Source organism: Myotis daubentonii, chromosome 13, assembly GCF_963259705.1.
Source record: "Myotis daubentonii chromosome 13, mMyoDau2.1, whole genome shotgun sequence".
NCBI classification, from domain to species: Eukaryota; Metazoa; Chordata; class Mammalia; order Chiroptera; family Vespertilionidae; genus Myotis; species Myotis daubentonii.
Genome location: NC_081852.1, coordinates 60309859 through 60327358, shown reverse-complemented (window position 1 = coordinate 60327358; position 17500 = coordinate 60309859). Strand labels below are relative to the sequence as shown.

Sequence of the window (17500 nt, the reverse complement as noted above, 5' to 3'; positions counted from 1 at the left end):
TTCATCCATCCATCCACCCATCATCTATCTTCCATCCATCTATCCATCTTCCAACCATCCACTCATCTTCCATCCATCCACCCATCTTCCATTCATCCATCCATCCCATCCACTCATCTTCCATCCATCCACCCATCTTCCATTCATCCATCCATCCATCCATCATCCATCCATCCATCCATCTTCCATCCATCCATCCACTCATCATCCATCCATCATCCATCTTCCATCCATCCATCTATCCATCCATCTACCATTCATCCATCTATCCACCCATCATCTATCCATCATCTATCTTCCATCCATCTATCCATCTTCCAACCATCAACCCATCTTCCATCCATCTACCCATCTTCCATTCATCCATCCATCCATCCATCCATCATCCATCATCCATCCATCCATCCATCCATCCATCCACTCATCATCCATCTATCTTCCATCGATCCATCTTCCATCCATCCATCCATCCATCCATCCATCCATCTTCCACCCATCCATCTTCCATCCATCCACCCATCTTCCATTCATCCATCCATCCATCCATCCATCATCCATCATCCATCCATCCATCCATCCATCCATCCACTCATCATCCATCTATCTTCCATCGATCCATCTTCCATCCATCCATCCATCCATCCATCCATCCATCTTCCACCCATCCATCTTCCATCCATCCACCCATCTTCCATTCATCCATCTATCCATCCATCTATCTTCCATCCATCCATCCATCCATCCACCCATCTTCCATTCATCCATCCATCTATCTTCCATCCATCCATCCATCCATCCATCCACTCATCATCCATCCATCATCCATCTTCCATTCATCCATCCACCCATCCAGGGGAAGATATGGCCCTGGACTCCATCCTGGGCTGATGGGGCCAGGATGTAACCACCCACCAAAACATGCACCAAGTCTGTGGGGATGACCTTCTGGATGGGGGCTTAGGACAAGCCAAAATAAAACCAAACAAATTAAAACTCCAAGGAAAACTCTAAGCAAAAGAAAGCTTGGAAACAAACCAATACAGTGAAGGCCGTGGTGGGTGAGGGGACTGGAGAGGCTGAGCCCTCTTTAAGGGCAAGGAGGGAGGGGCCGGGCCCCTCTGGGCCACACCAGGCCCGGCCGGGCATGAGGGGGTAGGCCTGACCAGCGAGGGGTGGTGGGTGGGGACAGTAACTCAACATGAATCAACATAAAGGATGGTGCAAAGAAAAAGAAGCATCGCAAATAAAAAGAGACATGTAACATGTGCCTACCATTTTCCAGATAAGAAGGGGCCGTACCTTCTGACGGGTCGAGGCGGCGCGCCCGCCGCCCGTGTTTGGAGTTGTTGTGCACAAACATGTTGTCGGACACGGCCAGCACGTGGCCGTCCACGTTGACTGTGGTCGACACAACAACCTGCGAAGACGAAGTAGATTTGAAACCGGAGCCGTGAGGAGAGCGCTGCCCCCTTCAGGGAGCGGAGCCCTCAGCCCAGGCTGGTGCCAGGAGCGTCTCCAGGCTGAGGGCGTCACAGCGTTCTTTGGCTCACGGGGGTGGGTGGGTGGTTTGGTTTTGTTTGGTTTTGTTTTGACTCGGGATTGAAGCTCTTGAAAACCTGCTACCCTAATTACAGTTTAATCTCCTATTATGCTAACAAGTGCATTCAATTCAGAGAAATATTCTTCTAGCCATTAGCTTCAGAAACACCCCTCTGGCCACTCATTTTAAAGCTGCTGTTTTGATTGATCTGTTCACATATTGATTGGAGAGTTTATCTAATTAAAATTAGTTCACTTGAGACAGTCCTCCTTGAAGAGTGCTGAGGGTTCCGTTGCCAAAAAAGGCTTCATAAATCAGGAGCGGTCCTACTGGCCGCATCCTCCCAGCGAACGCTGGGGTCAGTTTCACAATCACAGGGGACCATCTGGTAGTGAGCGTGTTTGCATCTGAAAAGGCCGAGCTGAACAGGAATAGTGAGCGTGTTCTCAGCCCAGAATAAGTTCCTTTCTCAAACACATGGCCAGGATGGCCAGGACCTGGCCTGCCCAGCAATGCCCTGTTGTTGGGGTGAGAGACTCCCATCTTAAGTCCAGGTCAGAGGGTGGCCAGGGAAGGGCCTCTTACTCTCAGAGGAAGTGAAGAAGGAACTCTTGCAGGAGAAGGTGGGGAACCAGAGGGCCTTCTCAGGTGACCTGTGACCAGCATCCCAGAGGTGGGTCTGTGTGGTACATTATTTCCAGAGCAGCTGGGGCGGCAAACACGGGCCCAGGTGCAGTCTGGGGATGATGCCTTGCAGCAGGACTCCTAGGGCTGAGCCTGGATTTGGGGGGCAAGGAGCCTGGCTCTTTGCCACATGCGGGCAGTGCTGGGAGCTAGCACCACCTGGAGAACCACACCCCACAGAAACTCTGGGCTTGAGCAGGTGAGCAGGGAACCAGAGGGACTCACGTCCATGTCCACCTTCCCCATCGGTCTGCACACATCAGAACACGCCCCGTAAATGACTGTGAGAAGCCGAAGCTACAGTGACCCTTAGTCAATGCAATGTATCAACATCGGTTCCTCTGACGCAGCAAACGTACCACACAAGGCAAGACCTTACTAATCAGGGAAACTGAGGGAGGGGTTCCTAGGGGTAGGCAGATGGAAATTCTCCATACTCTTGTGAAATTTCCTATAAGCCTAACTGCTCTTTTAAAAACTATTAGGGAAAAACTGATTTTAAAAAATCATGTTTGAGGATTAAAAAAAGGCCAAAGCTACATACCTATACATGAATGCATGGTTAGTAACAGATTTTATAAAGCTCTCAGGCCCCACAAGAAGACTGAAGCGAGGCAGGGAGCACTGTACCCCCAAAGCTCCCTCCCTGGGTGCCCTCCCTGACAATTCCCTCCCCGGTGGGCATCACCAAGACTGTGGGAGTCTCCCCAATATCAGGCCCCTCTGAGCCTTGAAAGGTGCCACCCACCATCAGTGTTCCCAGGCCCAGGGTCAGATCTCTCAGTGTCTTCTCTGCTGCCCAGCCCGGATAGAGAGGAGTCTGTGCCACCTCCTCAGCCTGTCTGCCAGGCCCCGCCCCCACACACTACCAGAGGAGGATGCAAAGACCCACAACCAACACTGAGACACAGACTGGACCCTTTTAAAGTGACTAGACCTGGCATGTGAAAGAAACAAGAAACGTAAAAATCAATCGAAGGGCACCGTCCTGCTGTCAGCCACATACAGGTCCGTCACCGCGGGAGGAGTGCCGTTCGGCACAGAGAGCACCGACAAGCGGGGGCTCGCCTCTCAGCCTGGGCCCAGCCCGCGGTCCTACAGGAAGGGGCCGAGGTGCTGAGACCGGTGGAAACACGGCGTGAGCCTGACCCACTGGTAAGTCCAGTGAAACCCCCGCAAGACGGGGAGATTAGCCAGAGAGACAGAGGAAGTCTCCCCTGCAGCGCAGGCTGCACCTGGGACTGGCTCAGGGGTGAGCTCCACTCCGCTCAGAGGGATCACCCGCACCTGCGGGGCCCTGGGCATGACAGACGGAGGCGGGCCCCACTGTTGGTGAGAGACACTGTCCCAGCTCCGGAGCCTGACTGGGCGAGCCCAAGCTCCTGTCTCTGATTGGCTAGTCGGCTGAAAGGACAGACTTCCCGTTTAGCTAAAATGCTAAAGCATCAGCTAAATTTCCAAAAACACTGTGAGCAATTTGATGCTGAACTCATCCGATCTAGGGGACATTTGTAGTTGCTGCCAAATTCTTCTCTGATTGGTCCAGGGACCAGCGGCAAGGTGTGTGGGACCCAGCCCCGAAGATTTTTCACAACTAAAATCAGCAAAATAATCCATCCTGTAGGCAGAGCACCCTTCACCCTGAAGTCACCTCCTAATCCTCCACAAAGACAAGAGAACTGGGGCCTGGCTCATCATTTATCCCCGAAGGCAACCAGCTCTCCTCCTCTCTCCTTGGGGTAAAGTCCTCGAAGCAAATCAGGGGGTGAGCCAGCCGCGCCCAGGAGCAGTCCAGGAACCGGGCAAGGAGCTGAGGAGGCAAGGACACGCCAGGCCTCGGGAGGGAGCTGAGCCAGGAGATGGCTGACGTTTGCAGAGGCCAGCATCCCACAGGTGGGGAGGGCAGGTTTTGAGTGGAACCCTCTCCCCCAGGAAAAATCAACCAACCAATTGATTCCTAAAAGATCTCCCACACGGGCTCCCAATGCCAGTCACTCGAGCAAGAACAGCCACGTACAACAGAGAAACAGGCTGGTTTAGATGCTAATGTTAAGAGAACTCTATGTGAAAAAATTAAAACAGTCCCTTTCAATCACACCCCTGAGATTCACCATGGCCGCATGCAAGCAGGACCCCAACTTAACCTATAGCTCTGATAACTGACGCCTGGACATCCAGGTGCCGCCCTAGAGCTTGCCTGGTCATCAGGGCACAAGCATGGGTCATGTGTGCAGTGCCTCATGGGCCATGAATGAATGGATGGATGGATGGATGGACAGACGCAATGCACCCGGCATCCTAAAGACGCCTGATTGTGTTTAAAGCATTTGACTTGAGGGTTTTGGTTTACTCCCATGCCCTTGAGAACTAACGATTGTTTTCTGAACAGCTGCAACATCAGAATTCACACTTCATCTTAGCAGTCGGGACCGTGGCCCGCGGGTCTTGGACAAGGGTGTACCTGGAATCTCCGCATATCTCGAGGGTTGCCTGCATTCTTCAAACAGTTCTGATTGCACTTGAGGAAAAACTTTAGAAAGAATCTACAAAAATACAAAAAAAAAAAGGATAATTGTTAGGGTTATCAGACAACAGACGAACACTTTTTGAAAGACACTCGTGCACGGGGCGTGGTGGGGGCTGCCCTGCTGACAGCCAGCATGGAAGAACTTCATCTGAAAGTAGTGATTTCCGTTGGACATGATGGGTTTCCGAGTTTTATTAGAACAACGGTGACTGATACTGGTGGCCGTCTCTCGCCTAGGTCTTTGCACCACTGGCCGTGAGCTGTTAGGGACCCGTCCAGCCCAGAGGGGGCCGCCAGTGTCAGCAAATAAAACCCCAGTACGCCTAGTTACACTTGGATTTTGGATAAACAACAATGTCTTTAGGAGAGGTATGCTATCCTGAAAAATTATTGTTTCTGTATCTGAAATTCAAATTTCACTGGGCCTGCCACACTCTCTCCGGCAGCCCTAACCCCAGAAGACATCACCACCTACATAAACGCACTTTTCAAGATGCTTTTTGAAATGCACCCAAGGACATGATCATTGATGAGAGAGAGAGAGAGAGAGAGAGAGAGAGAAACACCGATGTGAGAGAGAAGCATTGATCAGTCATCTCCCCGTATATGTCCCACCAGGACCAAACCCTCAACCCTAGATATGTGCTCTGATCAGGAAATGAACCCACAACCTTCCATGTACAGGATGACACTCCAATCAACGGAGCCATAACCACCTAGGCCAAGATGCATTTTTGAACTTACAATAGGTACAACTCTTAAGAAAAAACGATTGGGGGTGTTGTTTGGGGGATGACCATGACGTCTGTGAAAGGTCTACGTGTGTCTTTGAGGGAGTCATCAACGACCCTGGACAGGACAGTGACAGAGCGGGGGAAGCGGGCGCTGTCCGGGCCAGCCCAAGCTCCTTAGCTCTCGCCGAGCCCTGCCCTTGCGCCGAGAGGCAGGAAGACTCAGGTCCTGACAGCGTTGAGCTGCTGTGACAGGAACATCATCACGTTGTCCTCCCCGTCCCTACCCATAGCTCAGTGACAGACGCGGATGCTCCGGCTCACAGGACAGGCATGGGGAGCCTGGCTGCCACACCAACCCCGGGGACAGCGGGGTCTTGTCCCTGCACCCCTGGGGCCTCACCTGGAGAAGGCCACGGCCAGGGGAGCTCGCTGCGGGTGTCTGAGCATCCCGTCCAACGAGGCGACACAAGCACCTTCTCCAGCTTCTCTCCGAATACCTCCTGCCCTATGTGAGGACCTGCGTTCCTAGAGGGTTCCACATGGCTTCCCTGAACCAACCTGAGGCTCACGGTTCTTCGTGGACACGCGCCACACCCGAAAATGAGAAGCCTCCACAGGCTGAGGTCCGCCCCTGCTCCGGGCCCAGCAGACCCCGGGCGCCGTTCCGTCCCAGCAGGAGGAACGCCGATGGATGGCGGGAGAGCGGTGGCCACTTAATTAAACGTCCTTACATATGGCGCGGCCTCGCTATTTCAGGCCGGAATTTACATCTTTTATTAACTCACCTCACCTCCACGTTAGCTCGCGGTGCCTCGGAACACCATCTGCCATCAGCACAGCCAGTCACTTGAAATTCCACCCACCAATTTTTCCTAACAGCCGCCGCAATTAAGCGCCACGCGCGGCGGCGAGGTAAATTGGGCGCACCTGCGGCCACTCCGCACTTGAACTGCATCAGAAGGGGCCTAACAAGGTGAGGGCGGCACAAAGTTATCGTCCTCTCAGGCAATTAGGTTTTCACTTCGGGGACAGCCGCGCGGTGCAATTATGCCGCCCATTACCAGCCGGCTAATCTCCCGAGCAGGCGCCTGCCGGAGAGGCGGCTCCGGGAGCGCCCTTTGTGCCGGGAAAGACACCCCCTCCCCAGGAGCTGCTTCAGTTCCTCCAAGTCTTTTCAGCCGGTTCACCCCTGAGCCTCCGTGAGGCTTGGAGGTCGCCTGGCCAGCCTCTGCCTCGCTCGGCATGAGGCCCAGCGGGGCCTCCACTGTCCTCCGGTGCAGAAAGTAGCCCAACCGAGTCAGGGCTGGGTACCCTCCAGGGTCGACTCGGGAGCAGGTGCGCTCACACACACACTTATCTGGGATGGGCTCCTATCCCAGCGCCTCCCGACGTAAGGACATGGGAGGGGTTTGGAGTGTGTGGTCCGGGGAAGCAGGGTCCCTTGAAGAATTCAGGTCCCAAGGGCACACACCAAGTCAAGGACAACATGTGCAGGGACAGACAGGGGCAGCTTCGGCCGGGAGGAGGGGAGCCCTGTGCTGCCTTGTCACCCTCGTCTTGGTCACGATGAACTCGGGGATTCAACGGAGCCTCCAGGAGGCGGGCAGCCCAGTTGTGTCCGCGCACATGGACACACGACTGGAAGTTGCCGGTGAGACTCACTGGGACGATGTTTGGGGAGGGGATGAGGCCACCGAAGGCCGGACGGGGGAGGTCATTCTTGACTCAATGGCCCTCGAATGGGCTTTTTTCCCTAAGAAACATCTGAGCATCACTTCACATATCTCCCTTCCAGAGGCCGGGACACAAAGGACTTAATCCTCTTGTTAAGAAAGGAAAAATCTTTCCAATGTCAGGAAATCTTTGGCGTGCACACCAATAAACTCTTTATTACGGCTCAGCGCGGGCTGGCTGCTCGATGGCCAGGGCGATAAAAATCCTAACCTGTCATTAGTACATTACGCTTAATTGTGTACAGTGCGTTTCCTGTTGCAGCTGTTGGCCCATCATCAAAATGACCATTATGTACACTAATTCCCTGACCCTGTCTTTATTTCCCTAAAGAGTCGTCATCTTTCACAGTAGGTACCGGAGTAAATCAAGCTTGAAATATGGGCTTTATTTACTTGTTTCTCCCAGGCAGGCGGGAGGCGGCCACGCCGGGCACAGGGCAAACTCCCCCGTAATATTCTGCTCGGAATCGACCTGATCAACCCTGGGAAGTCCTCGGCGCGGTTAGAAGCGGGGAAGGTGTGACGTCGCCACTCCTGGAATCCAGCGTCCTCCTCCTGCGTGTTCGGGATGAGGGGAGAATGCCACCCGGGCGACCTCATTGGTTCTGAGAAGAACGGGTTTCGGGGGATGTCCCTCTCACTCAGGAGCAGCCTGTGGACACGGACACGGGGCCTCTGCGCGCTGAGGTCAGCACCTGGGACCTTCCGTGCGACCTAGAAAGTCACAGGCCCGCCGTCCCTTCTGCAGGGACAGGGACTCAGTTGCTCCCAACCGCGCCGTGGCCACAGCTGTACCCGCTGAAGCAACTTAAAAGTGGGCTCCCAGTGGCATCCGTGTCAGCATCCGCTCGGACAACGCCCGCGCCGAGGGGTGCTCTCCGTGGCGGACCCCGGGGCCGACGCCGGATAAGGGGCTGGGGCGTCGGACGTGGGCCGCTCCGGCCACCCCACACCGCGGGGCGAGCCCCCGCCACAGTAACTAACCCCGAAGTGGGCTCCCTCTCTGTGTGTTTAAGCCATGAATTAGTTCATTTATATTTACTTTTATGAAGCTGATTAACCAGAGCCTCTCTATCTGATGAAAATCATTTTAATTGTAGTGTGAGGCTCCTGTGTAATATCCATTACGTTATGAACTGTTTAAATTCTACATGGGTATTGTGCAAATTGGCCCTCTGTGAGCGCGCCGGCAATTAGGACCAAACGGCGCTCCCGCACGCCCGCTCCAGAACTTCGTGGCGTGGGTCAGGACGCTCGGAAACAAAGGAGGCCGTTTAATTGTAATTTAATGGAATATCAAGGAGTCCGTGGCATTAGACGCTGGCAACCGAGAGCAGGAGAGAAAAATTAACTGCAATTATGTTTGATTAAAGCCATCCTTCTCAATAATCAGTGGTCCTGACAGGCCATGGGGCTCTCGCGGGTTCCAGGATGGCAAAAGGTGTTGAGCAATATTAGGGCCAATAAAGGGGATATTAGCATAGCTAATTACAGCCCTGCAGAACCTGCAAAGGGGGCCGCTGTGTATTGTAATGTGTGAAGTAATTGGCCAAGGCCGTTATCAATTACGTAAGGAATGAATTTGGTTTGTCAGAGAAAAGTGAGGACACGCATGTCAGCTGACACCTCTCCTCTCCCGCCTGCTTCCCTAACGGAGAAGAACTTGCCCACGTTCAGCAAAAGCCGCCACTTACCAGCGGCCAGGTCGCTGACAAAATTCCGTTGCGGGCGAGTGGTGGGTAATGAATGCCCCTCGCCCGCACCACCGGCCCCGTGACTGCTGCTTTTCACCCAACGGAACCCCTAATCACATCATAACGACTCCTTCCCCTCTGGTCAGGGGAGAAATAGATGGTCTCCTTAGAAATGCTGGGCGTCCCCTTGGTGGCCTCCTGCATCACCTACTCTCAGCGTCTCAGGAACCCTCTGCGTGGGGACTGTTTCTCTTTTTAAAAAAAAAAAAATGTATTTTTATTGATTTCAGAGAGGGAGGGAGAGGAAGAGAGAGAGAAACATCAATGATGAGAGAGAATCATGGATCGGCTGCCTCCTGCACGCCCCCTACTGGGGGTTGAGCCTGCAACCCAAGTATGTGCCCTTGACCGGAATCCAATCTGGGACCCTTCAGTCCACAGGCCGACGCTCTACCCACTGAGCCAAACTGACTAGGGCCGTGGTCGGAAAACTGCGGCTCGCGAGCCACATGCGGCTCTTTGGCCCCTTGAGTGTGGCTCTTCCTAAGCCTTAGGAGGACCCTAATTAAGTTAATAACAATGTACCTACCTATATAGTTTAAGTTTAAAAAATTTGGCTCTCAAAAGAAATTTCAATCGTCGTACTGTTGATATTTGGCTCTGTTGACTAATGAGTTTGCTGACCACTGGACTAGGGCATGTTTTTAATTTTTAATTGTTCCTTTTTAGTCTGTTCCAGGCTCGGTGTTGCCGGTGCTTGAAGACGTGAGTGACAGCGTGTTGCAAGGGGGACCCTGAGGGTTCCCGTGAAGACAGGAGCGGGCATTCCGAGCGGCCACCGTAGCACAGGTTTAAATGCCACCCTGAGGAAGGAGCCCAGGTTCCCCCAGACGCCACCCGCCCCAAACTCCAGCCTCGGGCCTAGCAGCTGGCCTTCTCTCTGGGCCTCAATTATGGGAAATCTGGGAATCCGAGTCGACAATGAGAAGCAGGGGGGTCTTCCATGGGGGACGGCTCGCTTGTCCGTCGTAAGGCAGAGCCCTCAATGAGCAGCAAACTAACGGGGCAACGGGTGGGCCTCCGTGTCATCAATCAACACCCCCAGGCGCTCGCGTGCGGACTGTGGCGCTGACGGCTTGCGGAGGTCCCCGCAAACTGGGGAGACCCCGTCCCAGATGCAGCCCCCACTGTTCCAGCTACTGAATCCGGAACGCAGTGCCCGGAGAGTGTGTTAACACCTAACCACCCTCGCAAGAAAATGTGAGCGTGGACAACCAACCAGAAAAGGCAGGCGTAGACGTCCCCACGGGTGCCGGGGGCTGGGGGAGGGGGACAGGGCGGCCACAGCTCCATGGGTTCACCTTTGGGGTGACAGACCACCTGGAAGTAGATGGTGTGGAGGTTGCACAACCTTGCGAACGCATTCCATACCACCGAGCTGGTCACGTGGACATGGTTCATTTCTAGTTATGTCCCTCTGGCTCCAGTCCTAGCACAGGAGAAAAGTCCCTTCCCCACCCGCTCCCCCACGAGAGAGGAGCAGGAAGACAGCCCAGGGTCCTCTTGGGGTGCCTGGGCCGCAGCTCTATCTGCGTGGGACTGTGCGCTTGGCAGGAAACAGTTAAAGAGTCGAACGGAAAGACAGAGCCTTTAAGAGACTTTTCTCTGGCTGATAAGAAAGTGACCGGCGGAGTGCTTCCTCGAAGTCCCTGCTAATTACTGGGAAGTCCCTGAGAGCGTGGCCGCAGCTGCGGTGCGTGCGCGCCGGCCATCAGTCGCTGCCGTATTGATTACTGAGCAATCCTAGCCGATCGGGTGGTGGGGCCGGGAGACAGGGCTCCCTTCACAGAACCTGTAATGAGCAGTTGCTACACAAGACTACATTCTGCTGACATCAGATCTGCGCACCGAGATAGGACACAGGTCAATACGGATCGGATTTCCAAAATGCGAGGGTCTTAATGTCAGGCCTCTCTCTCCGGCTCCCCCTCCTGCCATTAGCAACCATGGGGCTCACGTGCCTCCATGCCAGACGGGAGGAAAATCTGCCCCATTAGTCTGATTTATTCTTCAAATATGCCATGACAAATTGCTTTAACACCAGACTTATTAAATTCTTGTACATTTCAAGTTATGAGTCTCATATACTGGTGCCTACATGACGTCATCACGGAGGGGGCAGGGGGTGACAGTATTGCATTTTACAGCTGGGCCCAGATGTCCTTGGCGAGGGGGGCCCCCTCCCCGGGAGAGGGGGCTAAGAGGCCTGGCTCCCCACGGCGGGTCCCGGGGCTCCGTGGGCGCCGTCCCCCGGCACGCACGCCGCCCGGCATGTCCACGTAGACGTCGGAGGATTGGGAAATATCCACGGCTTGACTCGCGGCTCAGCGCCGGCTGGCCTTTGTCTGGAGGGCTGCTCGGCCGCCGCGGGGCCGGTCTCCGGTGGACGGGAGCTATTTTACTTCCCTTCGCCGGAGTAACCGCACCGCATTAACAATATTTGTACTACAATCGCCCAGGGACCCACTTCCCAGATTCTATCACTTCTTTATCTCCTGACAAATACCTCACTATCGAACATTATTAGGTTTAGAAAATTAACCCTTCACGGTCGGGAGCCACGCCAGGCCCCCGCCGTCCCTCCAAAGGGCCTTATCGCGAAGCTGGTGCTATAATGGTTTCTCTTTTCATCACAATTTCAGCCGCGGCTGTCAAGAGGCTCTTATAGATACCACGATCTTGTTCTTTCGCGATGATTCTCATTAAAATGATGCCAAGGAGATCTGATGGGATTTAATAGCTTCGCCGGCCGGTTCCGCAGCCCCCGCCGAGCACGGAGCCCGCCGAGCCCTCCTGTTGGGGAAATTTGTATGACTTGCATTAAACTTTTCCGGGTGGTTTTAATGTGTGCAGAGAAAGTAAAGCCCAGGTAGGCCCTGGGAAGGCAAGCGCCTGCCTCCCAGAGCTCCGCGCGCCGCCCGCCGCCCCGGCCGCTGTCAGGATGCCAGTGAGTGTTTTCTGGAAGGTACTGACGCTGCGCGATAGTTTTGATAAGGTTATCTGTGTAAAAGAAGTCAACTGCACAACACAGCGGCGAGTGACGTGCCGTGTTTACACCGGGCTCCCGTTTCAAGTGCCTGTCTCGCGCCCCCCCCCCCCCATCCCTCTATTTCTAATGGGCGCCGCAGCCCTGACATCATTTCCCCAGCAGATCATTCGCGCTGTCAGTCAGCCTGTATTTTGTCTCTCGCTGCGGGCTCATTAAAACCGCTCCCTCGCTCCCTCTGGACACGGCTCCTCTATTTGCCAGCTCTGATCATGAAGCTCCTACTTAAGAAAAATGCCAGCATCACTTGGCTCACAGCAGATGCCCCCGTGACTTGTTGCCAGCTCCGGGGGTGGGTGGGACTTTCGGAGACTTTGCGCACAGAGATTACGCTCCTGTGCTTATCCGAACTTCGGGGGGCAGGCCTCTCCCACCCCACGTGTGCGCGCGACTCTAGGGGCGTGAAGCGGCCACGCTCTCCCGGCTGTTCTGATTTCTGTGGGCAACCGAGATCATTCCCAAAACCAACGGGACTTTTTGTGTGTGTGGTTTTCTTTCCCCTCCCCACCCCGCCCCCCGCCCCCAATTTTCAAGTGGAAAAGATCTTTTCTTGCCCAGAGGCACAGCTTCCCCACGCACGCCCCCTCGCTTCAGGAGAAACGATCATCTTTGCGGGTTGAATTATTAATTAAAAAAAAAAAATCCCATTTTAAATCAAGCCCGCACACCCACGGAGGACACCGGTGTCGAACCTGCCGACGTCGCCTCTCTAGCCTTTTAGGTCCTGATTAAAAACTTATTAAAACATTATAAATGATTAATGGGAGCCCAGCTCTGAGTGGCAATTATTAGTTTTAATGCAGGTAATGCAGCTTAATGAGGGGGCACATGTGTGCGAAGCTTTAACTTCATTACTCCTGCGTGTCAACAAATACAAGAGAAATGTGTGTCCGGGTCATCCATTACCCGGAACAGCGCCGCGCTCCTCTCCTGGCCGCCCCGTGCTGATGAGCCGGGGCCATAAATTAATCCCTTTCCGTGGCTCGGGCCCGGGCCGAGGTGTGAGAACCCGCAGGCCTGGCCGGGCTCCCCACGCCGCCGCCTGTGAACGGTCCTCCGCGTCGCTCTTCTGGAGCCTTCTGCACACGGGGACGCTTCCCTGGGATGGCTGCCGGTTCTCATTGTCTCGGCTCAGACACGCACGCTCCCACCTCCGGAGCCGGGCCACTTTCCTTGCTAGTTTTGCAAGGTTTACAGAGGAGTTGGGCTCTCCTTCGTCTTACTGCAGTTTTCCTAAATGTTCCTCGTCTACATGCCCATCCTCCAGAGCGTGGGGGGAGGGGGCAGAAAGAGTGCACACTGTCCCCCGCCCGCCATGAGGGAGGCGCCCTGGTGCCGGGAGAGCAGCCCAGGAAACCCAGTCAGCGCCTGCAGCAGAGGAGAGGCAGGGGAGACCCAGGGCCGGGAGGAGGCTGCGTGAGAACGGCTGCATCCTGGGTGCTGAGTGTGGGGGCCCAAGTGCCTCCTCCAGCCACAGAGAAGCCCAGACCAGTCTCGGCCCCACCTGGGACCCCCTCCCGGGCCTGCGCACAGCCCGCAGCGGGGGGCGGGCGTCTCAGCCCAACTTGGCAAGTCACCTCTTATTTTCTGTGTTTGTGACAAGCAGCGAGGACCAGGCCGATCCCCACTATCTGTTTGAAGAGGATTCAGGACTATTTGCATCATTTTATCGCTAATGTATAATATATGGCTCTAAAGTGAGCCCGAGCACTGCCTTGTTACTGAGCATAAAAAAGTGAGGGCAATAAAGATACATTAGCCCTCTGAAGCGCAGCAGCTGTGATGCAGGCAGGAGAGGTTGCTGCTCCGAGTTAAGAGGCAACCTTTCTGCCTGACTAAGACAATGGAAGAGTAAAGAAAATGTCAAATCAAGAAAAGCTGGATTTAGAGATGAGGCGGCCCGGGATGACGCCGGTGCCATATTTTGTGAGACTATAATGCTGTTGGCAGCAAAGATCCGTGTTTCTGATTCATCTCGGGCCGCATGGCAAAGCTTTGTCAGTCTGTGCAAGGTATAAATAATTCAGGGTGAGAGATGGCAATTACAGGGCCCTGCACAACCAAAATGAATATTTTATGAGGACTAAAACTGCTCTGGAATGAATCATACACATGGAGTCGCACACACATGGCGAGTGGGCTCGCACATGCCAGCCCCAAGGAGAGAGGAGCAGGGCCCCTGCCCCCGTCCGGGGTTGGGGTGGGGACGAGGAGCCGGCCAGCGGCAACAGCACACCCCCAAGCTGCCGGCCAGGCACCCCACACTCCTGATAGAGGCCCCGTGCCCGGGAACGCCCCTCGGGGGGCACAGAGGCCACGCAGCATCTCATGGTGGTACGCCCCACAAGTTTGCTTTTCAATGCCTCCTTCCCAACCAGCATCGGCCTCTGCTTACTGTTCCGGTGGCTCAAACCACTAATCAGTGCGAGCCGCGTGGTGCTGTGGGGGAGCGAAGCTCTGACTCCAGGTGGAGGAGAAGGAACAGTTCTGCTGTCCTCCGTGAAACTGGGGGGCTGACGGGAGGAGGGACCGGGGGAGCCTCGGCACGTCAGTCACACACACACACACACACACACACACACACACACACCCGGCGTGATTTCTCACTTTCCTTCCAAACAGAAGCACGTTCTAGGCTCTTCCTCCGTCTCTGGGCCCGAATCTGACTTCTATGGCCCAGCTCAGCCGCCCGGAGGGCAGGACAGTGGCTTCTTCTGTCCAGGCTCCCAGGAAAGAGCTGCTTCCCTCACTCCGAGCAGCGGACACGACTGAGAAAGGTAGGATTATGCCAAAGAGATTTCTTAAAGGCTGAAAGGATGGTTTCATCTGTTACATTTCCTCCAAAAATGCTCCTGGTGAATTGCTAGAACAAACAACAACATTGTTCGCGGGGCCGCGGAGGCCAGGCCCACTGGTGAATGGCCATTGTGTTTGTCCAGCTACTGATACCTGGGCTTTTGTGGCGGAAAGAAGGCCGGGGGCCGTGACATCAGCGCAGCACAAGCGTCCCTCTGTGCAGGCACCGGCGCGGGGCCCGGGCGCGGTGGGAACCAGCACCCGATCCCTCCGAGAGGGTTCCTTTAAATCCAACGCCAGCGCATTGTTTACGAAAACAAGGCTATTAGGTATATTAATAATTTGATAAATAGGGATTGGCCCTTAATTATTCATGAGGAACATTTGGCAACAGTAAAATTATATTCGCAGAACAGGTTTATACACCAGCTAATTATAAATTAAGTATGCAAGAGAAAATTGCTAACCTTGAAATTAAAATATTTTATGATTCTGCAATTACCAAAAAAAAAAAAAAAAAAGTAGAGAATTATCAAAACCCCAGTGTGCGCAGAGTACACGGGACTCCACAGATGGCACGGCATGGGCCAGGGGAGTGACAACAGGGAAAGTGGACCAGAAGAGGGCCCCCCGCCTCCCTGCAGCCCAGGAGGGAGGGGGCAGGGCCTCCAGACCACAGAAACTTTCCAGGGGGATCACCTGACAGAACCAGCACCATCCCCTCCGCCAAGGCAGCCAGCATCCTCAGGAAGCTCCCGTCTGCTCTTGGCGAAGGACACGGCATGTCACCTCTGCTCGCTGTCCAGCCCTGGCCCATGGCAGCCAGCCTGTTCCCATCGCTGTGTTCGGGGCCCACAAGGAAGCCCGAAACCCCCTCTGCCCACTTCCCAGCCTTCCTGCTGGGGCGGGTGCACACTGAGCCCTGGGTCCACAGGGAAAGGGTTGGTGCTGATGACAGAGAGGCACGCAGTGCCACTCCTGCCCACTAGAGGGCTTCTCCCGCAGCGTGGAGGGGGCGCAGGCAGTCACCCTGGTGCCACCAGGACTCAGCTCCTTCTGCAAACCTGGGACCCACCCCTCCTTCCACTGGGTGTCCCACCTCACTCTCTGGCTCCTCTGCCCTCAGGCTTCCTGGTCAGGGGCTCTGTCCACACCCACTCATGACCTCCGCAGCCCCCGCTGCAAAATGCCAGCAACACAGGCCAGTGAGTGTCAGATATTTTCCTTTAGGCACGTGGTAGGGGAAGCCAGGCGAGGCCTTCACTCGGCGTTTAATGCCTAGACAGCCTCAGCCTTCACTGGGGCTGATGTTAAAGGAACTGAGGGCAGCCACCAGGAGGAATTACGTGCAGAATATCCTGTTTAAAGAAAATAAATGGGCCGTGCTCCTTCCTTTCCGTGGCTCCGTCACATGTTCAGAAAGTGCCCACGGCAGCCGCGTGGTGAGCGCAAGGCCAGCGCCAGGGCTGACGGCGCCAGGACTCGGACCCCGCGCTCTGGCCCCGCTCCTGACATCACAGGGAACATGAGCAAAAGCCGCTTCGGTGCTTTTTTTTTCTTTTTGGTTATGAGGAGCCCCGACTTCCCCGAGAGCAAAAAGCCTCGTTAATTGCTCCCGTAACCGAGACCACAGCACGGGCGCCCCTGCCTGCCCGGCCACCTCACCGCACACACAGCCGGGGTCAGGCAGCCTTTTCATGTAGAAAGTCCTTCATCAAAATGCTCGTGGCGTCCGTCTTGTAGTGCAGACACAGCACCTTAAATTAACATGCGGGGCCTGCGGCAGGGCGTGCGTCGGGGCTGCCATACAAGCGCTCCTGGCCGGTGGCCTGCGGGGTCGCGACACCCAGCTCCGCCAGCACCGACCGGCCTTGCTCCAATCACAGGGCAGGCAGAGACACCGTCACCACCCAGGACCCCCAAGGCCCGGAGGGAATCCAAACTTGAGGACAAATCAGCAAAGAGGACGTCCGGTCCCGCGGTGATGCCTGGAGGTGATGCCTGGAGGTGTGACGCGCACGCGGGGCAGCCTCCCGTCTGATTTGGGGCACGTCTGTGAGCCGCCCTTCGACCAATTAGCTGCACTCCAGCGGCTGGGGGCTGGAGAGTGTTTCCATCCTCTGGAATAGACTACTTACCACCTGATAGGACACATCTCTCTCTTTCCCTCTGGGATGCGCCACCGAGGCTAAGCAGCCTCCCCTAACCAGGTTTAAATTGCTTACAAAGCCTCTCTAAATATTTGCTCTGTATTTAGCATGCCTACGACTTGCCTGTTATCCCAAAGTCTTTCTGTTGTAAATTGCAATTTTACAACTTCATGCTCGTGATATATTTTGACAAAGCCCTGCTGACACCCTCTATTGGCCTCCAAAGGCAAAATAGCAGACACTCCACGAGCCACCAGAGAACTCTCAATTTGCCGCGAGACCGCGGCCACTTCGCCCTCCGCAATCTGCATGGAGGAAGATTAAACATTCAATTTGTTACTTGATAGGCCACAAGGTTCACCACTTACCATACAAATGGAAGGCATTACTGTCATTCCTCAACTTGCTTGCCTGAGTATTTTATTATTTGTAATATTTACTTCAGGGAAATTATGATTCATGTCATATTTATCTTCATGAAAAATGAGCATCTAAATGGAAATCACCTTTTGAATGTACCGGGATATAGTGTAATA

At 54.6% G+C, this 17500-nt stretch overlaps 1 protein-coding gene across 21 annotated transcripts in view; it reads right to left on the bottom strand.

The window, feature by feature from the left end:
- The window catches only part of EBF3 (EBF transcription factor 3), a 116363-nt gene that overhangs the window by 36375 nt on the left and 62488 nt on the right, over positions 1-17500 (bottom strand). For 16 of the 21 annotated variants that reach the window (XM_059661704.1, XM_059661693.1, XM_059661703.1 and 13 more), the window contains exons 7-8: positions 4686-4767; positions 1273-1417 (exon numbers count right to left, since the gene is read on the bottom strand). In XM_059661704.1, coding sequence (XP_059517687.1) covers positions 1273-1417; positions 4686-4767 — 227 coding nt within the window. The remainder of the gene's footprint in view (positions 1-1272; positions 1418-4685; positions 4768-17500) is intronic. The other 5 variants (XM_059661695.1, XM_059661712.1, XM_059661702.1 and 2 more) reach the window with 1 other exon arrangement.